Consider the following 22,909-nt stretch of genomic DNA (forward strand, 5'->3'; position numbering starts at 1 on the left):
TGTGTTCTTCCATGGAAATTGTCCCTGGATCATGGGACCCTACAGTGGCGGGCTGCACAGGCTCCCAGGAGGGGAGGTATGGATAGTGACCTGTGTTTGCACACAGGCTTCCTGATGGCTGAAGCAGCAGCCTTAGCATTTCATGCCTGTCTCTGGTGTCCCTGCTGATAGCTGCGGCTCGCACCTGTCTCTGGAGCTTGTTTAGGCGGTGCTCTGAATCATCTCTCCTCGCGCACCCTGAAACAATGGTCTCTTGCCTTTTAGGCAGGTCCAGATTTTTTCCCAGACTCCCTTCCGGCTAGCTGTGGTGCACTATCCCCCTTCAGGCTGTGTTCACACAGCCAACCCTAGTTCTCTCCTTGGGATCTTAACTCTGAAGTCCGAGCCTCAGCTCCCAGCCCCCACCCACCCCGGTGTGTGAGCCGACAAGCCTCTCAGGCTGGTGAGTACTGTCGGCACCAATCCTCTGTGCAGGAATCTCTCCGCTTTGCCCTCTCCACCCCTGTTGCTCTGCTCTCCTCCGTGGCTCCGAAACTTCCACCCCCGCCAATCCCCACCAGTGAAGGGGCTTCCTAGTGTGTGGAAACTTTTCCTCCTTCACAGCTCCCTCCCAGAGGTACAGGTCCCATCCCTATTCTTTTGTCTTTGCTTTTCCTTTTTTCTTTTGCCCTACCCAGGTATGTGGGGAGTTTCTTGCCTTTTGGGAAGTCTGAGGTCTTCTGCCAGCATTCAGTATGTGTTCTATAGGAATTGTTCCACACGTAGATGTAGTTTTGATGTATTTGTGGGGAGGAAGGTGATCTCCACGTCTTAACTCCTCCACCATCTTTCCTCATTTCTTTTTATTTTATTCTGCAGCAGTGATTTCCACCATTCTTTCTTCTAGCTCGCTCATTCTTTCTTCTGCCTCAGTTATTCTGTTGGTGCTTCCTTCTAGTTTTTTTTTTTTTTTTCCTGTACCTGGGCCTCTCACTGTTGTGGCCTCTTCCGTTGCGGAGCACAGGCTCTGGACATGCAGGCTCAGCGGCCATGGCTCACGGACCTAGCCGCTCTGCGGCATGTGGTATCTTCCCAGACTGGGGCACGAACCCGTGTCCCCTGCATCGGCAGGCGGACTCTCAACCACTGCGCCACCAGGGAAGCCCTCTTCTAGTGTATTTTTCATTTCAGTTATTGTATTGTCCATCTCTGTTTGTTTGTTGTTTAGTTCTTCTAGCTCTTCATTAAACATTTCTTGTATCTTCTGAATCTGTACCTCCATTCTTTTTCTGAGATCTTGGATCATCTACACTATCATTACTCTGAATTCTTTTTCAGGTAGATTGCCATTCTCCACTTCATTTAACTGTTCTTCTGGGCTTTTATCATGTTCCTTAGTGTGGGATATGTTTCTCTGCTGTCTCATTTTGTCTAACTTCCTGTGATTGCGGTGTCCATTATGCAGGTTACAGGGTTGTATTTCTTCTTCCTTATTCTGCCTGCTCCCTGGTGGATGAGGCTGTCTAAGAGGCTTGTGCAGGCTTTCTGGTGGGAGGGACTGGTTACTGCCCACTGGGGTGTGGAGCTGGGTCTTGTCCCTCTGTTGGGCAGGGCTGGGTCATGCTGTGTGTTTAGTGGGCAGCTGTGTGGTCGGGAAGACTTTAAGTAGCCTGTCTGCTGATGGGTGGGGCTGTGTCCCACCTTGTTGGTTGTTTGGCCATGGTGTCCCAGTAATGGAAGCTTCAGGTTGTTGGGTGGGGCCAGGTCTTGGTGAGAAATTGGTGGCCTCCAGGAAGGCTCACACTGATGAGTACTCCCCAGAACTACTGCTGCCAGTGTCTTTGTCCCTGCAGTGAGCCACAGCCACCCCTGCCTCCAATGGAGACCCTCCATTATTGGCAGGTAGGTCTGGCACAGTCTCTTATGAGGTCACTGCTTTTTTCCCTGAGTCCTGGTGCACATGAGACCTTGTGTGTGCCCTCCAAGAGTGGAATTTGTGTTTCCCCAGTCCTGTGGAATTCCTGTGATCAAACTGGCCTTCAAAACCAGGTTCTCTGGGGGCTTCTTCTCCCATTGCCAGAAACCCAGGCTGTAGATGCTGATGTGGGGTTCTCCCTCCTGTGGTATAATTATTTTCCAGTTTGTTAGTCATCCACCTGGCAGATATGGGATTTGATTTTATTGTGATTGTGCCCCTTGTACCAGCTCCTTGTGGCTTCTTCTTTGTCTTTGGATGTAGGGTATCTTTTTGTAGCTTCCAGCGTGTTTTTGTTGATGGTTGTTCAGCAGTTAGCTGTGATTTTGGTGATTATGTAAGAAGAGGTGAGCTCAGTTCCTTCTACTGTGCCATCTTGTCTTTTTGTCTGGAAACTCCAGTCTTAGTGATACAGGTGTAATCTGGTCAGCAGCAACTCCATGAATCTGGGATTATATCTGAGTAAACTGGATGCTTGTTGGTCCTTTTAAGAAAGTGTCCTTGGAAAAGGTGTGAGTAGTAATCACAGAAGGTTCTCAAGAGCACCACTCACCTTGTGCTGTTTATTACAATGGATATGACTCAGGACCAGCCAGATGGGATATATGCATCAGGCAAGGGAAATGGCACGGAGCTTCCATCTCTCTCTGAGAGCATCACTATTCTAGCATCTCTCCGTGTTCACTGTCTCAGAAGTTCCTAATTTGCTTTTCCTTTGATGGATAACTTCCCAGGGTACAGAATTCTAGGTTGGGTTTTTCTTTTCTCTCAACACTTTAAATATTTTCACTCTCTCCTTGCCTGCATGGTTTCTGAGAAGATAGATTTAATTTCTATCTTTGTTCTCTGTAGGTAAAGTGGTTTTTCCTTCTGGCTCCTTTCAGGATTTTATTTTTGATTTTTCTGTAGTTTGGAAATGAATTGCCTAGTTGTAAGATTTCTTTGTTTGTTTTCATTTTTGTTTTTGCATTTATCTTGCTTGATGTTCTCTGAGCTTTCTAGATCTGTGGTTTGGTGTCTGACACTAATTTGGGGGAATTTTCAGTTATTATTTCAAATATTTTTTCTGTTACTTTTTTTCTTTCTTGTATTCCCATTATTTATATGTTATACTTTTTTGTTATCTACGTTCTTGGTTATTCTGTTCTGTTTTTTCTCCTTGCTTTTCAGTTTTAGAGATTCCTATTGAGATATCCCCAAGGTCGGAGATTCTTTCCTCAGCCATGTCCAGTCTATTACTGAGCCCGTCAAAGGCATTCTTCATTTCTATTATAGTGTTTTTGATCTCTGGCATTTCTTTTTGGTTCTTTCTTAGTATTTACATCCCTCTGTTGACATTGCTTATCTGTTCTTTCATGGTGTCTGTTTTATCCATTGGAGCCCTTAGCATGTTAATCACAGTTGTTTTAAATTCTTAGTGTGATAATTTCAACATTTCTGCCACGTCTGGTTTTGAAGTTTGCTCTGTTTCTTTAAATTGTGTTTTTTGCTTTTCAGTGTGTCTTGTAATTTTTTCTTGATAACTGGACATGATGTACCAAGAAAAAGTAACTGTTATAAATAGGTCTTTAGCAATGTGGTGGTGAGATGTTGGGGGAGGGGAGCATTCTGTAGTCTTGTTATTAGTTCTCAGTCTCTGACTGAACCTATATCTTTGGATTGTGAACTTCACAAGTGTTTTAGTTTTTTTCCTCTCTCCTTAGGTTGGACAAGATGGCAAGAGTGGGCTGCTGTTGGGTATTTCCCTTCCCCAGGTCAGTTAGCCTCTGACAATACCCTAGCAGGTTAGGCTCTGGTTAACTGATTTCTCCTGAGGGCAGAACAGAGTGCTGGCCTATTTCAAAATTCTTCCTTTTCTCCTCCCCCTGCTAGAAGCATGAGGAGATTTTCTCTGATATTTACTTTGAGGGCCTGGCCAAGCTCCTGGATATAAATCTTACAAAATTGTGGGGGTGATGCCCCCTTGAGGTTTCTTTTTTTTTAAGATTTTATTTTTAGAGCAGTTTTAGTTTCACAGCAAAATTGAGAGTAAGTTACAGAGATTTCCATCCGCTGCCCGACACATGCATAGCTTCTCCCATTATCAGAATCACTCACCAGAGTGATACGTTTGTTACCAAGGATGAACCTACCTTGATACATCATAATCACCCCAGATCTGTAGTTTACCTTAGGGTTCACTCTTGGTGTTGTTCATTCTTTGGGTTTGTACAAATGTTTAAAGACATATATCTATCATTATAATGTACAGAGTATTTCACTGCCCTAAAATCCTCTGTGCTCTGCCTTTTCATCCCTTATCACCCTCACCCCTTGCAATCACTGATTTTTTTGTCTCCATAGTTTTGCCTTTTCCTGAATGTCAGTCATGTATTTGGAATCATACAGTATGTAGTCTCATTCAGGTTGGCTGCTTTTTTTAGTAATATGCATTTAAGGTTCCCCCATGTCTTTTCATGGCTTAATAGCTCATTTCTTTTTTAAAAAATATTTTTATTATGGATCTTTTGTTATTTAGATCATTTCAGCAAAAAGATTAAGGCTAAATTACAATGGAACTGCCATTGACTAAGTAATGTGAGAGATCTACTTTTCTCCAACTACCAGTCTTTTTACTTTTTTCGGAGTTCAGTCACCATAGGTCAAATTCTTTTGGAGATAAATGTCAGTTTTAATAATATATGATATCAGGCTTTAGTTCTGTTTACAGTGCTATAAATATCTTTGTGACAAAAGATTTAGAGGACTTTGAAATTGGCACATTACTTATAATATTTTAATACTATAAAAGTTAATAATGAATGTTAAATTTACCAAAGACTTCTGGAGGAGTCTTTGGTAAATTTAACCAGTATTTAACCAAGTATATAACAAGTATACTTGGTTTTGTTTTATACCTCATTGTTAAGCTAAAGTGGTAACATTTAAGTTAAAAGGAACTGGTTACAGTCTTTTTAAGGCCATGGGCCAGAGATCATTTCAAATTTTTGGTCTTCATATTAGGTTTCATAGCAGTACAGTTTAAGTGTAGTTGATTTACAATATTATATTATTTTCAGGTGTACAACATGGTGATTTAAAATTTTTATAGATTATACTCCATTTATAGTTACTATAAAATGATGGCTGTATTCCCTGTGCTATAAATATATCCTTGTAGCTTATTTTTTTTGTACAAAGTGGTTTGTACCTCTTAACCTCCTACCCCATCGTGCCCCTCCCCTCTTCCCTCTCCCACTGGTAACCACTAGTTTGTTCTCTATATCTGAGTCTGTTTCTGTTTTGTTATATTCATTCATTTTATGCTTTAGATTCCACATGTAGGTGATAACATACAGTATTTGTCTTTTTCTGTCTGATTTATTTCACTAAGCATAATAGCCTCCAGTTTCAGTCATGTTGTTGCAAATGGGAAAACTTAACTTTTTTATGGCTCTGTAGTATTACATTGTGTGTGTATATATATATATATATACACACATACGTACATATATATATATATATATACATACATACCACATTTTCTTTATCCATTCATCTGTTGATGAACTTTTAGGTTGCTTCCATATCTTGTCTATTATAAAAAATGCTGCTATGAACATTGGGGTGCATGTATTTTTTTTTTTTTTGGCTGCACTGGGTCTTTGTTGCTGCGTGCAGGCTTTCTCTAGTTGCAGTGAGCGAGGGCCACTCTTTGTTGCGGTGCATGGACTTCTTATTGCGGTGGCTTTTCCTGTTGCGGAGCATGGGCTCTAGGTACACGGGCTTTGGTAGTTGTAGCACACGAGCTCAGTAGTTGTGGCATGCGGGCCCTAGAGCACGCGGGCTTCAGCAGATATGGTGCATGGGCTCAATACTTGCGGTGCACGGGCTCTAGGGTTTATGGGCTTCAGTAGTTGTGTCGCGCAGGCTCAGTAGTTGTGGCTCATGAGCTCTAGAGCACAGGGTCAGTTGTGGTGGTGCACGGGCTTAGTTGCTCCGTGGCATGTGGGATCTTCCCCGACCAGGGCTCAAACCCGTGTCCCTTTCATTGGCAGGCAGATTCTTAACCACTGCACCACCAGGGAAGTCCTGCATGTGTCTTTTTGAACGAGTGTTTTTCTTTTCTTTGCATAAATTCCCAGGAGTGGAATTACTGGATAATATGGTAGTTCTATTTTTAGTCTTTTGAGGAACATTTGTACTGTTTTCCACAGTAGCTGCACAAATTTACATTCCCACCAACAGTGTACAGAGGTTACCTTTTCTCCATATCCTTGCCAACACTTGTTATTTGTGGTCTTTCTGATGATAGCCATTCTCACAGGTGTGAGGTGATATCTCAGTGTGGTTTTCATTTGTATTTCCCTGATGATCTAATCGTTTCATTTGTGCCTGTTGGCCATCTCTATGTCTTCTTTGGGTCCTCTACCTATTGTTTAATCAGATTTTTTTTTGTTTTTGATGTTGAGTTGTATGAGCTGTTTATATATTTTGGATATTAATCCGTTATTGGACATATCATTTGCACAAATCTTCTTCCCTTCAGTCAGTTGCCTTTTCATTTTGTTGATGGTTTCCTTTGTTTTGCAAAAGCTTTTAAGTTTGATTAGGTCCCATTTGTTTATTTTTTGCTTTTGTTGCTCTTGCCTGAGAAGACACATCCAAAAAATATTGCTAAGAACAATGTCAAAGAGTGTAGTACCTGTGTTTTCTTCTAGGAGTTTTATGGTTTCAGGTCTTACATTAAAGCCTTTAATCCATTTTTTTTTTTTTTTTGCGGTATGCAGGCCCCTCACTGCTGCGGCCCCTCCCGTTGCAGAGCACAGGCTCCTGACGCGCAGGCTCAGCTGCCATAGGCTCACGGGCCCAGGTGCTCCGCGGCATGCGGGATCCCCCCAGACCGGGGCACGAACCCGCGTCCCCTGCATCGGCAGGCGGACCCCCAAACACTGCACCACCAGGGAAGCCCGGCTTTAATCCATTTTGAGTCTGTTTTTGTATATGGTGTAAGAAAATGTTCTAGTTCCATTCTTTTACATGTAGCTGTCTAGTTTTCCATGGAGTTTTTAACTCTCAGACTTGTGTACACTGAACCTCCAGCAATTGGTCAATTACAGTTCAGGCTTTCCTACCCTGCTGCTGGTTCCCATGATGGTTTCCATTTCTAAGTCTACTCCAATAAGCCATGACTTCTTGCATTTGCCTGTCTGTCTTTCCAATAGTAGGCTCAGCAGTTTCTACTGTGCCCTCATTTCTCTTAAGGATCCTAGAAGAGTTGATTTTTCAGTCTGTTCAGCTTTTTACTTGATAGACAGTGCAGTGACTTTCAAGCTCTTTAAATTTGGAACTGGAAACTGGAAGTTCTGAACTACTTTTTTAAAATAAAAAAATAATGCATAAAAAAGTAGGGTATGTATATGATTTTTAAAAGTAAACTATATGGAAGGCAATGCAATGAAACATTTAAGTCTCTTTCCTATCCTGGACCTTAGTTCTCCAGGCCTTTTCCCTAGAGGAAACCACTGTTAATAGTTTCATGTGTATTCTTCCATAGGTAATCTCAGCAATTACAAATGTATGTGTATATATTTTGTAAAAAAGCAAATGGGGGGCTTCCCTGGTGGCGCAGTGGTTGAGAGTCCGCCTGCCGATGCAGGGGACGTGGGTTCGTGCCCCGGTCCGGGAAGATCCCACATGCCGCGGAGCGGCTGGGCCCGTGAGCCATGGCCGCTGAGCCTGCCCGTCCGGAGCCTGTGCTCCACAACGGGAGAGGCCACAGCAGTGAGAGGCCCGTGTACCACAAAAACAAAAACAAAAACAAAAAACAAAACAAAACAAAAGCTAATGGAACCATATTCAACATGTGCTGGACCTTGTTTTTGCTTCTTGTATCTTAGAGTTCATGTCATATCAGCATACAAAAATCTATTTCTTTTTTTATGACTGCATAATATTGTCCTAGATATGTATGTCATAATTTATTTAACACCCCTCACTTCCCCATGATGAACATTTATGATGTTTCCAGGCTTTTAATTAAAATCAGTGTAGGGACTTCACTGGTGGTCCAGTGGTTAAGACTCCATTCTTCCATGGCAGGGGGCACAGGTTTGATCCTGGGTTGGGAAAGTTCCACATGCTGCGCAGTGTGGCGAAGAAAAAAAAAAAATCAGTGTAGCCATGTATATACATCTTTGCAATGTGTGAATATATCTGTGAGATAGATTACTAGATGTTATCTCCTTGATATTAATAAATACATATAACTTTTATGAGTATAACATGATTTTTTCCCCCACTCCTTTAGAAAGAAGCCTAAGAAGAAAGAAAATGAGACTGGATGTAGAAGGTCAATGCGATTACTAAAAGTTGATCCTTCAGGAGTTTCATTACCAGCAACTCCAACCCAGCCAATATTAGTAGCAGATGAAAATGTAAGAAAGAGTGCAAATATAATATATTAACCAATAAAATACTCAAAAATTTGAAGTGTTTGAAAGTAGAGTAAAAAGTCATTAAATTATGTTTAATTTGTGCATCATTAATTTAATACTTGGCTGTTGTATGGTTTAATGAGTAAGATTTCAAACTCATAAGAGACTGGCTTGGATTCTATATTTCTGCAGACTTACCCTGTGTGGGATTGTGGGTAAATTCCTTAGTCTTTCTGAGCCCCAGTTTCCCCATTTTTTTTTTTTTTTTGCGGTACGCGGGCCTCTCACTGTTGTGGCCTCTCCCGTTGCTAAGCACAGGCTCCGGGTGAGCAGGCTCAGCGGCCATGGCTCACGGGCCTAGCCGCTCCGCAGCATGTGGGATCTTCCCGGACCGGGGCACGAACCCTTGTCACCTGCATTGGCAGGTGGACTCTCAACCACTGCACCACCAGGGAAGCCCTCCCCATTTTTAAAATGACAACAATAGCAGAAACCTCTCAAAGAGGTGTTGTGAGGGATAAATGAAATAGTATCTATAAAGTTTCCTACATTTATATTAAGGACTTAGTAAGCAATAAATGGTAGTTATTAATATTATTAGTAATAAATAATATATGTCAGTAGTGATGGGGTTCTCTTACTGTAGTTTAATTTTATGCTATCAGTGAGTGGAAAGAGTTTTATTTAGCAAATTTATTGTCTAAATAAGATTATGAGTATATTTTTTATTCAGGAGCACCTACTGGTTTTTTTTTTTTATTGCACCTACTGTTTTTAATACTTTGTATGTAAGTGCTTAATTATAAATTGGAAGATTAGCCTGGTGCTTTGAGAGCTAATTGCAAATTAAGTTACTAGGGGAAGAGTAGCTTTCAAATTTTTTTGAAGCCTCCATCCATCCATGATAAGAAATACATTTACATTGAACCCGTTCCACACACACACACACACACACACACACACACACACACACACACACACACACACACACACACACACACACCTACACCTGAAACAAAACTTTTGTGAAATGATACTTATCCTTACTACATGTGATACACTTTTGTATTTCCTAGTCTGTTCTTTTCTCAGTCACTAAAACACACTGTTCGTTGTAATGTATTAAAATGATTTCATGACCTATGGGTTACAACCTGTGATTTAAAAAACACTGACATACAGTAAGAGAAAGACAAATATCATATGGTATCACTTAATATGTGGAATCTAAAATATGGCACAAATGAACCTATCTACAAAACAGAAACTCACAGAAATAGAGAACAGACTTGTGGATGCCGGGTGAGGGGGGCAGTGGGGGAGGGAAGGACTGGGAGTTTGGGATTAGCAGATGTAAACTATTATATACAGGATGGGTAAACAAGGTCCTACTGTATAGCACAGGGAACTATATTCAGTATCCTGTGATAAACCATAATGGAAAAGAATATGAAAAAAGAATGTCTGTGTATAACTGAGTCACTTTGCTGTATAGCAGAGATGGACACAACATTGTAAGTCAACTATGCTTCAGTTAAAAAAATAAAAAATAAAAAACACATAGAGTAATAACTTTGAGGTATGAAATTGCACTGATCTGAATCAATTCCCAGGTACTGGCAGTGTAACTTTGGACAAATTAACTTCTCTAAGTTTCATTCCACTGTCTTTATAATGTGATATCTCATTCACTGGATTATTAAGGGGATTAAATGAGATAATACATGTTATTACTTTACAGGATACTTGGCATTCATTCATTGAACAACTGTTTTTGAATGCTAACTATGTGTCACCACTGTTGTTGGTATTGAAAGTAAAGTAGTAAGAAATCTTAAGCTTACATTCTAGGGCAGAGCGACAACCAACTTTTTTTTCTTATTTTTTATAACAGCCTTTGTTACCTCCTGGGCCTTTAGAAATGACTTCTGAAAATCGAGATGATAACAGTGAACTATTTAAAGGATTTCTGCAGACTTGGGCAGAAGTGAGCAAGGTGTCACTTGGGAGGGTAAGCCCAAGCTTTTAGAATCATCTGTTAAGCAAATTTTAGTACATATATTAACTTAGTGCTTTGGTTTCTCCCATTGTTTCAGACAAGAAGTAAAAACACTGAGAAGGAGTTATCTAGCATTAAAAGGTGAGTTAAAATTCCTTGCCTTTGTTTTACATTTTCTGGGATCTTTATAACTTAAAGACTATACCATTACAGGAAATTTGAAAGAGGTGAGAAAAATTATCCATCGTATTTCTACCCTAACAACTGTTGTTTTTGTATATTTCCTTTCGTGTATCACCATATGCAATAAGCTTCATGAATGCATGGATTTTGTCTCAATAACCAGAAAAGTGCATTTCACATAGTATATATTCATTCAGTGTTTAATAAATGAGTGATATCACATACATTTTTACTTTTTTATGTTCTAATATATGTACAGTTTTGCATTATGCTTTTCTATTAACATTGTGGCTGCATGTTACTAGAGTCTTTAAATTTATTGAATAATTGCATAATATTTGATTTAGCAGGTAGAATTTACTTAACCTCCTCTTACTCCCTTGGTATTTGAAATTGTTTTCTATTTAGTTTTGATTGTTTGTATGTGTGTTTGTTGAAATTTATATCGTGATAGTGGATTATTTCCTTAGGATAGATTCCAGAAGTGAGATTAATGTGTCAAATATTATGGACATTTTCATGGCTTTTAGGAAATGCCGGATTGTTTTCCAAAATCTTTTTTAAAAATTTCTGAAAATCTTAAATGAATTTACTCTGCTGTTAGCAATATATATGAATGTATGTTTAACTATAGCCTCTTAGCTTTTATAAGTGAAAAATAGTACCCCATTGTTTAGTTTGATTTCCTTGGTTGCCAGGAAGTTGAATATTTTCCCACATTTACTAATTGTGATTTTACTTTTTCGAATCATCTTTTACTTGTTTTGACTACTGAGTTTGGTTTTACTTCTAAAATTTAACTTTTTAATCTTCTCAGCTACAAAGCCAATTTAAATGGCATGATCATTAGTGAAGATACTGTTTATAAAGTTACCAAAGGCCCAATATTCTCAATGGCTCTCCACCCATCAGAAATTAGAACTTTGGTGGCAGCTGGGGCCAGATCTGGACAAGTTGGGCTTTGGGATTTGGTAAGTTATTATTAATTGTTTTGAAGATATTAACATTTGAAGCAAATAGTCTGCGAAAGAATAGCCTAGAGCCATGTGTTTCTAGATGTTACTTGAGATTTATAGTTTTGTGCTTTGTGATTCCAAATTTTAGAAACCTAGAGGAATTTAAATTTGCTTTGTAGAACTTTAACATTTTTAGCTTGAATATCTTTAGTCATCTGGGCATAAATTCCTGCCAGGAAAGTTTATTACAACTTTAAATGTGTATATGAAAAGATCATACAAAGTTCTTAGGTTTCTAATTATGTTTAAAATATAGTTTCCAAGCTGGATCAAAATATCTTCCCAAGGATCTTCTTAGGATGATCCTAGTAATTTTTTTTTTAAATTAATTTAGTTTTTGTCTATTTATTTTTGGCTGCATTGGGTCTTCATTGCTGCATGTGGGCTTTCTCTAGTTGCAGGGAGCGGGGGCTACTCTTCATTGCGGTGCGCGGGCTTCTCATGGTGGTGGCTTCTCTTGTTGCAGAGCATGGGCTCTAGGCACGCAGGCTCAGTAGTTGTGGCACATGGGCTCAGTAGTTGTGGCTCACGGGCTCTAGAGCACAGGCTCAGTAGTTGTGGCGCATGGGCTTAGTTGCTCTGCGGCATGTGGGATCTTCCCGGACCAGGGCTCGAACCCGTGTCCCCTGCATTGGCAGGTGGATTCTTAACCACTGCACCACCAGGGAAGCCCCCTAGTCATTTTTTGATGAGTTAGAAACAGATATTGAATTTCATTCATTGTACATATAATAATGCATTGATTGCTTTCAGTATTTACAGAATTGAAAAAAGCCGAGTTAATGTTCTCTGAACTTAGTTTTTAATTGGGGAAGTAGAACAAAGACCTGAAAAATGCCATAAGGACAATTAATAGAGATGGAGAAATCATGGTGACTTGCAGTGGTTTGAGGTTAATAAATAAAATGGATTTTGTAAGTGAGAAGAGAAGAAATGAAAACCAAATTCTCTCTTATTTTGGGAGCATAGGTTCTCCCTTATTTTGATAAAATGTGAGTGGGGGTAGGAGGTGAAAGGATTTGGTAAAGAAAACAGAAGCAGAGAAGTGGGAAGAGGACCAGAAACGGTATAAGGTTGTATAAGCTAAGAGATGAATTTCAAGCATCGGAGTTTGACAGGGCTTTTTTTTTTAGATGAGTTAAAAAGAATGGGAACAGAAAAAGGGCCATTAGTTTTGAAAATAAGGTATCATAAGTGAGCTGAGAGAATAGCTTCAACAATAAGGTAAGAAAGGAACACAGACTTTAGGAGATTAAAAAAAGTATGGGGTGGAAGAAGAAACGGAAGCAATGGATAGACTATTTGTTGAAGAACTTAGAAAAGGAAAAATAGAGAATTAGCATAGTCAAGTGAAGATATTTTCAGGGTGTGTTGAAGATATGTAGGAAAGTCCCTTTGTCATGTCTTTTCTGGTGACTCCAAAAATCTGTATTATTGGGTGTCTGTAGTCCAATATTTTTATCAACTTTCTAATTTTTCAGGACACCTGGCTATCTCATTAACAGACTGAGCTAGTCTAAAACCATTATCTTGGCTATCCTGTGCTCACTCCGAAACTCCCCTCGTTTTTTAAAAAAAAGTTTAGCGTTATTGAGGTATAATTAACATTTTATAAAATCTACACATTTAAAATGTACAGTTTAATGATTTTTAATAAGTTTATTGAGTTGTGTAAATATCACCATAATTCAGTTTTAGAACATTTTCATCATTCCTATAAGATTCCTCGTGGCTACTTACATTTAATCCCTGTTTCTACCCTTATCCCCAGGCAAATCTCCACAAATTTGCACTTTTTGGACATTTCATATAAATAGAATCATAAAATATGTGGTCTTTTATATTGGCATTTTTCTTTTAGCATAGTTTTTTTTTTAATTAATTAATTTATTTATTTTGGCTGCATTGGGTCTTAGTTGAAGCATGTGGGGTCTTTGTTGAGGCATGCGGGATCTTTTGTTGAGGCGTGCAGGATCTTTCATTGAGGCATGGGCTTTTTGTTGTGGTGCGCAGGCTTCTCTCTAGTTGTGGCATGTGGGTTTTTCTCTAGTTGTGGTGTGCAGGCTCCAGGGCTCGTGGGCTCTGTAGTTGTGGCACGTGGACTTAGTTGCCCCACAGCATGTGGGATCTTAGTTCCCCAACCAGAGATTGAACCTGTGTCCCCTGCATTGGGAGGTGGATTCTTTACCACCGGACCACCAGGGAAGTCCCTCTTTTAGCATAGTTTTAAGGTTTATCTGTTTTATAGCATCTATCAGCACCTCATTCTTTTTTTATTGCTGAATAGTATTCCATTGTTTGATTTTACCACATTTTGTTTATCCATTCATCATTTGACAGACATTTGGGTTGTTTCCACTTTTTGACTATTCTGAATAATTCTACTATAAACATTTGTGTACACATTTTTGTGTAGGTCTGTGTTTTCATTTCTCTTGGGTAGGTATCTGGGAGTAGAATTGCTAGGTCATATGGTAACTGGTTAACATTTGAGGAACTGTCACCCTGCTTTCCAAAGTGGCTGCATCATTTTCTATTCCTACCAGCAATGTATGAGGGTTCAAATTTTTCTACATGCTCACCAACATTTATTATTATCTGTCTTTTCGATTATAGCCTTTCAAGTGGGTGGTATCTTCCTAGTGAAGTTGTATCTCCATGTGGTTTTGATTTGCATTTCTCTAATGACTAATGATGTTGAGAATCTTTTCCTGCCATTTGGATATCTTTGGTGAAATGTCTATTCAAATCTTTTGTCAATTTTTTATTGGGTTGTTTGTCTTCTTGTTGAGTTGTAAGAGTTCTTTGTATATTCTAGATACACATCCTTATCAGATATGTGATTTGCAAATATTTCTTCTTTTCATCTTCTTAATGCTATCTTTTGAAGTGCAAATTTTTGAATTTTGGTGATGTCCGATTCATCAAGCTTTTAATGGACTGTGTTTTTGGTGTCATATCTAAGAAATCTTTTGTGTAGCCCAAAGTCTTAAAGATTTTCTCCTGTGTTTTTTTGTAAAAATTTTATAGTTTCAGCTTTCACATTTAGTTCACTGATCCATCTTGAATTGTTCTTTTTGAATTATTTTTGTATATGCTGTAAGGTAAGGGCCCAAGTTCATCTTTTTGTATGTGTATATCCAGTTGTCTCAGCACTATTTGTTGAAAAGACTTTTACCTCATTGTATTGTCTTGGCAGTCCCTCAGTTTTCCTCTTAACCTTCTGTCAGATTCCTAGTCTCACCTAGGATCAAAAGATGAGCTGTCATTTATTCGGTCACCCCACCCATTCATTCATTCCACACTTATTGAGTATTTTGTGCTAAGTACTCTTTTTTTTAATAAATTTATTTCTATATTTATTTTTTGGCTGTGTTAGGTCTTTATTTTTTGGCTGTATCAGGTCAAGCCTGCGTGTGGGCTTTCTCTAGTTGCGGCGAGCAGGGGCTACTATTTGTTGCGGTGCGCGGGCTTCTCATTGCGGTGGCTTCTCTTGTTGTGGAGTACGGGCTCTAGGTGTGTAGTCTTCAGTAGTTGTGGCACGCAGGCTCAGTAGTTGTGGCTCACAGGCTCTAGAGCACAGGCTCAGTAGTTGTGGTGCATGGGCTTAGTTGCTCCGCGGCATGTGGGATCTTCCCGGACCAGGGCTCAAACCTGTGTCCCCTGCATTGGCAGGCAGATTCTTAACCACTGAGCCACCAGGGAAGTCCCCTAAGTACTATTCTAATGACTCCCCATCCATATTTGTGAGGAAGGATTGTCTCTGTCCTTATGGAGTTTAGAATTTAGTGGCAAAAGCAGCATGAATGAAATAATTACATGTTTGATAAGTGGAGTGAATTATATACTATGATTAATGGTGTGGAGGAAAAGTAGTGTTATAAAAACACATAACAGGGGAACTGGCCTGATTTTGAGGATCAGGGAAGGCTTCCCTGAGGAAGTGAGAATTGAGTTGAGATTTGAAAGCTAAGTAGGAGTAAGCCAAGCAAAGAAAGGGAAAAGAGCATTTCACACAAGAGGAACAGCATGTCAAGGACCTTAGGCAGGAGGATACCGGCTTGATACATTTAAGGACCTGAAGAATGCCTCTGAAAGAATGCCTCTGTGGCTAGAGCATAAACAGCAGAGGCATAAACGGAAGGGATGAGTGGAATAGGGGGAAGCTGTACAGGTGGGTAGAGGTAAGATGTATAGCTTTATACATAAAGCCTCTGTAACAACTTCCTACAAAACAAACATTGAATACTATTTTCATTTTTCACCTTTTCTCACAAAAGCAAAAATCTTCTTTGGATTCCCTTCAGTTAGCAAAAATAGGTACTAATATAGGTGTTTTGTAAGAGCAAAGTGGCATAAAGTGAACTTTTGAAAAGTGGGGGATACATGTATTTATTTTTAAATTAATTAAAATAGAAAATTCAGTTCTTCAGTTACACCAGGCACATTTCAAGTGCTTAATAGCCACACATGACTAGTGGATACCATATTGGACAGTGCATACATAAAACATTTTTGTCATCTCAGAAAGTTCTTTTGGACAGTGCTGCTGTGGAGCAAGCTAATATCAACATTAATTTGGTAAAATAAGACTCAAAGATAAGGTGATAAAACAACAGAATGAAATGAAAAAGGAGACTGTAGAACTAAGGAAACAATTTGAAGATCAGTGAAACTAATAAATTAGACAAAAGGAACAGAATAGACATGGCTGAAAATGAAATTATAGATATTAAAGGAAATATCTGAGGTAATCTCAAACACAGATGAAAAAAGTTTTATGAGAAAAGCCAATAGAAAAGGAAAGCCAGGACTTCCCTGCTGGTGCAGTGGTTAAGAATCTGCCTGCCAATTCAGGGGACACGGGTTCAATCCCTGGTCCAGGAAGATCCCACATGCCGTGGAGCAACGAAGCCCGTGTGCCACACCTACTGAGCCTGCACTCTAGAGCCCATGAGCCACAACTACTGAAGCCTGTGTGCCACAACTACTGAAGCCCATGTTCCTAGAGCCTGTGCTTCGCAACAAGAGAAGCCACTGCAATGAGAAGCCTGCGCACCACAATGAAGAGTAGCCCCCACTTGCCATGACTAGAGAAAGCCCGTGTGCAGTAGCAAGACCCAAGGCAGCCAAAGATAGATAGATAGATAGATAAATAAATTCATTAAAAAAAAAAAGGAAAGGAAAGCCAGTCAAAGATGACCCAACAAATGTAACAGAAAATATATTCAAAGAGAACTTTTCTGAAAAGACAGAATTGGATTGACAGATTTGAGTGTGTATGCCATGTTCTAGGAAGATTTGGACTTAAATGATAAAGAATTCTTTAGGCAGGAAAAACAAATTATATTCAAGGGGAAAAGCCAGATTTGCCTCAGTTTTCTACAGCAACATTTCATGTAATGTCTACAAAGTTCTGAGAGAAGGAAGTGTGGCCTGGAATAAATACCCAGCCCAAGATATTATTCTAATGTAAAGACAGCAGGTAGGTCTTTTCACATCTGAAAAAACTCAAGAAATTGAAGACCTGTGAGTTCATCTGGAAAAAACTGCTTGATAGCAAATCTTGGCCAGTTGAAAGTAAATCAAAATTAAGGATTCAGGAATGGAGAAGCTTGACAGAAAAATTGATGATGAGTATTGAATCCATTTAAATACAGAACTGGGACTTCCCTGGTCCAGTGGTAAAGAATCTGCCTTCCAATGCAGGGGACGTGGGTTTGATCCCTGGTTGGGGAGCTAAGATCCCACATGCTGTGGGGCAACTAAGCCCGCGGACCTCAACTAGAGAGCCTACGTGCCGCAAACTACAGAGCCCACGCACCACAACTAGAGAGAGAGAACCCGCACGCCACAACTAGAGAGAAACCCGCGTGCCACAATGAAGAGCCTGTGTGCTGCAATGAAAGATCCCACGTGCTGCAATCAAGATCCCATGTGCCGCAACTATGACCTGACGCAGCCAAAAATAAATGAAATAAATAAATAAATATTTAAATACAGAACTAATATTAAACAGCCATATGAATTATGGTTACAGAACTGGATATGAATGTTGTTAACCTGGAAAAAACAAAAAAACAAAATATAGAGATGGAGAAAGGGGAGATTGGAGGAGGAGTGAGAATAATGTTCTCAGTCAATAGAAATTGTCTAAAATTGAGACATATATAGTTAAATAAAAAAGCGTAATGACTAAAACTGCTTTATATTTTCTACTTTTTCCTTCTTAGGAGATAGCTCTTGTAAAGAAATACTCGAAGTTCAAAAATTCCTTCAGCTTGATTTTCTTTTATTATTTTAAAGTATAGTTAAAATTTTTTTTATATTTATTTATGGCTGCATTGGGTCTTCATTGGTGTGTGTGGGCTTTCTCTAGTTGTGGCGAGCGGGGGCTACTCTTCATTGTGGTGCGTGGACTTCTTATTGTGGTTGCTTCACTTGTTGCAGAGCATGGGCTCTAGGCATGTGGGCTTCAGTAGTTGTCGCACACGGGCTCAGTAGTTGTGGCTTGAGGGCTCTAGAGTGCAGGCTCAGTAGTTCTGGCACATGGGCTTAGTTGCTCCACAGCATGTGGGATCTTCCTGGACCAGGGCTTGAATCCGTGTCCCCTGCATTGGCAAGTGGATTCTTAACCACTGCACCACCAGGGAAGCCCCTAAAGTATAGTTAAATTTAATACTACTTAAAGTGGCCTTTTTTTTTCTCTAAATTTCTTCTCTGTCCTTCTATCTGTATAAGTAAGTACATGTAAAGACATCTTTAATGATCACTTAGTATTTTAATGATAATTTTGGTAAATTTTAGGTTTTGAATGGTTTTTCAAAACTTTTGTCTTTGTATATTTCTTTGTATATTTGTTTGAGTTCCTTATAACAATGGAGAGTTTTGTTTTTCTAAAAAATATATGCTATAGACAAATATGCCAAAATGTTAACAGTGGTTAACTCTGGGTAGGAGGAGGAGTTTGTGTGATTGTAATTTTTTTCCTTCCTTCTCTTTTCATGTTTCTTTATTTTCTTTAAATTTTTTTCTCTTTATTTAAAAACTTAAATAAAAAAGACGAAAACAAAAGTGTTTGAGTATTTCAGAGCCGACTAAGCTAGATTTAGAGATGAAAGTTGTTCTGGTTCATAATATGACATACTGCATAAGAATATAACATCAAAATCCAAAAAATGATGATTTCGGAGTTGTTAATCCAGTTGTGGAAACGATAATCCTTAGAAGTAGTAATATCACTACTGAAATTCAAGTACATGTATTTTTTAAAATAAATTTATTTATTTATTTATTTTTGGCTGCTATTTATTTATTTATATTTGGTTGGGTCTTCGTTGCTGTGCATGGGCTTCTCGTTGCAGGGGCTTCTCTTGTGTAGTACGGGCTCTAGGCTCGTGGACTTCAGTAGTTGTGGCATGTGGGCTTACTAGTTGTGCCTCGCAGGCTCAGTAGTTGTGGTTTGCAGGCTCTAGAGCGCAGGCTCAGTAGTTGTGGCGCATGAGCTTAGTTTCTCTGCGGCATGTGGAATCTTCTCAGACCAGGGCTGAAACCCATGTGCCCTGCATTGGCAGGTAGATTCTTAACCACGGCGCCACCAGGGAAGTCCCTCAAGCACATGCATTTTTCATGGGGCATTTAGGGGTTAAAATATTTTTAAAACTATCATTTTGTGCCAGGACCAAACACCTTATGAAAATTGAGCTGAGAATGACATACTCGTATAGAAACACACTTAGCAAGCAAAGTGGGAGTGGTATTGATAGAAGTTTTGGTAGTAAGGAATTATCCTGCATGTGAAATAAAAGTAAATTTCACATTTCCTGAGAATTTTATGAACTGAAGTCATTATAAGCAGTAATTTTTTTCCCTCTGTATTATGAAAAACTAGTTGGTTAGTTGCAAAAAGCTGGAAACTATTAAAATAAATGTGACTTAATTTTGTTGGATTGAAAATTAGGAAAAAGTAACTTAGTGAGAGTCTAAAGTTTCTAGTTCTGACTTTCTGAGTGGGAAGGTGGGTACAATTATAGACTAAGACTGAATATAATGCAAACAAATAGTTTAATGACATAATGATGTAGAAAATATTACTGCTTTTCACCAGTTTTTGTCTCTCTCCCCACCCCCCAACTCTGTTCCAGACTCACCAACCTAAAGAAGATGGAGTTTATATTTTTCAACCCCATAGTCAACCAGTTAGCTGTCTTTACTTCTCGCCTGCCAATCCAGCTCACCTGCTGTCACTGAGCTATGATGGCACATTACGCTGTGGGGATTTTTCCAGAGCTGTTTTTGAGGAGGTAAATGTTAATATGTTTGCATATGGACCTCAGGTGATATTCTGGATTCCTTATGAAATGCCACATGAAAGATTATATTATACCATCAAACTGGGTGAGATGGTGTAGAATAGGGACTTTAGAACTACACTGCCTAAATTCAAATCCCATCTGTTACTATTTGTGTGAACTCGGTAAGTTGCATAACCTCTTTGTGCTTCAATTTCCTTAGTTTTGAAATGGAATGGTAATAGTATCTACCTTATAGGATTGTCATGAGGATTAAATGAGTTAATGTAGATAAAGCATTTACTTAAAACAGAGCCTGGTACATAGTAAGTTTTTGCTCTTATTTTTTATTTTTGCAGAAAGCTTTTAAATAAAATAACTTATTCTTCTATTTTAAGGCTTAAAACTTGTCCTCTTTTATTCAGGAAAAAATATTGGAATATTATTATACTTTTGTTCATTATTTCTAGCCTTGGCAGATATGAATTTTGTGGGGATGAGTCTTAGATATGACAAAAAAGACTAGAGAAATTCATCACACAACAGTACTATAATACATTGTCCAAAACTTTTGGCCAGTAATATAACACAGAAACTATAAAATTTGGTTTTTTGTCTTCTAGCTAAGATTTATCATCTCTTATATGCCATGTATAGCTGATGGTAGAGAGATTAGCTCAGCTGTTTTTATCTGGTGAAGTTAGAATGAAAAACTGCCATTCGGTGTCATATAATTGTACTCTGGCAAGAAATGGACACCTAAGCGGGTTCATTCAGAACATCTTAGGCCAGGTTTATTCATAACCACCTGTTGAGGATAAGGTCTTTTCCTGGGCTAGTCTAACCCCTGCAAGGTAAGATTAAGTTGAAGTTTAAGAATAGTTGAAAGATGTTGGTCTCACACTCGTGACCGTCCATCCTCCCAGAGATAGCCTACCAAGTTAACCAGACTACTTACCCCTTGGAGGTTTTCAAATTGGTTTGATCTCTGGTTGGGTAGGCCAGAAGCTTCCAAAGGCCTGAGGAATCCTCACAATATTGTATCCCAGTGATTACATTTTGGTTTACTACTTAAATATCTACTACTTAATGTTACAACAAACATATTTCAAGTGAGCTTTCAGATTTGCTTAACCATATCAGATTTCCTCATTAAGAGAATTCCTACAAATCAAACTCTTTTTTTTATATGGATTTTAATCTTTGTGAAATTTAGGATGGTTTAGATGTAGGTTTTCATTCTTTAGCTTATTTCGAATGGGACTTTTAAAGTTTTTAGAGGTCCTCAGTATAAGAGCATTTTATATGTGATAGACAATGAAGAAAACAGGGTATCATCACTGATTATGGTTTATCATCATAAATACTAATTGATGATCTAATTTTATGCCTTAATTTTTTTATGTAAGCCAGTATTCAAAGTTAATGCATTCTGTCTTTGTAATTATTTTAATATTCTATGTATAGATGATTCATAATTACTTATAAAAGAGTTTTTAACTAATTATTTTAATAACTATAGTATAATACGTAACTGCTTTTGTTCTTCACTGAACTCCTAAAATGATCTTTCTTACAGTTGGGAAGGCTTTTTCTCTCTGCTTGAGAGCTAATAGTTTTTGAGTTTTCTTTTAAAAATGAGGATGTTTAATTTCTTTTAAGTCTGTTTTTAACCATATGAAAAAAAGACTTTTCAAGACTGCTAATGTGTTGCCGGTCAGACTTGATTTCCTAATTACTGACAATTAGAAGAAACAGTTTCTTTTTTTACTGGTGTCTTTGCTTTTTTTTCTTTTAATTTCTATTTTTACCTTTTAAAAATAGGTTTTTAAGAGCAACATTGATATTTAAAATCCTTATTGGAAATGGATGGCTGTTAATCATGGATTAAATGAAATAATTTTTGTGAAAAGTCCTCTTTAAACTGTTTAATGGTAGCACTTTGGTTATTAATGCATACCATATAGTTATGTATGCAAGTCACGTTCTGTTTTGTATTTGTTTATATTCTTACAGGAAGGTTGGAGTTTGAAATTTGAAGGTACATCTATGTTTTATCAGCCACTTAATAATAACTGATTGTACTTATTTATTTATTTATTTTTTTGCGGTAAGCGGGCCTCTCACTGTTGTGGCCTCTCCCGTTGCGGAGCACAGGCTCCGGACGTGCAGGCTAAGCGGCCATGGCTCACGGGCCTAGCTGCTCCGCGGCATGTGGGATCTTCCCAGACTGGGGCATGAACCCGTGTCCGCTGCATCGGCAGGCGGACTCTCAACCACTGCACCACCAGGGAAGCCCTGTACTTATTTTTTAATACAACTTTGTTGAGATATATAATTCACATACCATTCGATTCACCCATTTAAAGTGTCAAATCCAGTGGTTTTTAGTGTATTTATAGGGTTGTGAAACTGTTACCACAATCTAATTTTAGAATACTTATCACCTCCAAAAGAAACCCTTTGCTTATCAAGTACTCCCGATTTCCCCTTTTGCCCTAGAAAACCACTAATCTACTTTCTGTCTCTACATATTTGCCTGTCCTGGACATTTTATATAAAAGGAATCATACAGTTTGTAGTCTTTTGTGACTGGCTTCTATACTTATCGAAATGTTTTCAAGGTTCATGCATGTTGTAGAATGTGTCAGTACTTCATTCTTTAGTGGCTGAATAGTATTCCCTTGTGTGGCTGTACGACATTTTACACATCCATTGATTAGTTGATGAACAATTGTGTTGTTTCCATTTTTAACTATTACGAATAATGCCATTATGAACATTCATACACAAGTTTTGTGTGCTTTCATTTCTCTTGGGTATACACCTAGGAGTGTAATTGCTGGGTCATATGATAACTCTATGTTTAACATTCTGATGAACTGCCAAGCTGTTTCCCAAACTGGCTTCACTGTTGTACATACTCATCAGCAGTATGTGAGGGTTCCCATTTCTCCACATCTTTTCCAATGCTTGTTGTTGTTGGTGAGTATAGCCAACCCTGTGGGTATGAAGTGGTATCTCATTGTGGTTTTGATTTGCGTTTCCCT

General features: G+C 38.7%; 1 protein-coding gene across 4 annotated transcripts in view; it reads left to right on the forward strand.

The window, feature by feature from the left end:
* WDR76 (WD repeat domain 76) overlaps positions 1-22,909 on the forward strand; it is a 63,259-nt gene that overhangs the window by 27,773 nt on the left and 12,577 nt on the right. For 2 of the 4 annotated variants that reach the window (XM_060005144.1, XM_060005141.1), the window contains exons 5-9: positions 8,244-8,370; positions 10,265-10,381; positions 10,467-10,510; positions 11,370-11,523; positions 19,713-19,871. In XM_060005144.1, the coding sequence (XP_059861127.1) occupies positions 8,244-8,370; positions 10,265-10,381; positions 10,467-10,510; positions 11,370-11,523; positions 19,713-19,871 (601 nt within the window). The remainder of the gene's footprint in view (positions 1-8,243; positions 8,371-10,264; positions 10,382-10,466; positions 10,511-11,369; positions 11,524-19,712; positions 19,872-22,909) is intronic. The other 2 variants (XM_060005142.1, XM_060005143.1) reach the window with 2 other exon arrangements.

Source organism: Delphinus delphis, chromosome 2 (genome assembly GCF_949987515.2).
Source record: "Delphinus delphis chromosome 2, mDelDel1.2, whole genome shotgun sequence".
Taxonomy (NCBI): domain Eukaryota; kingdom Metazoa; phylum Chordata; class Mammalia; order Artiodactyla; family Delphinidae; genus Delphinus; species Delphinus delphis.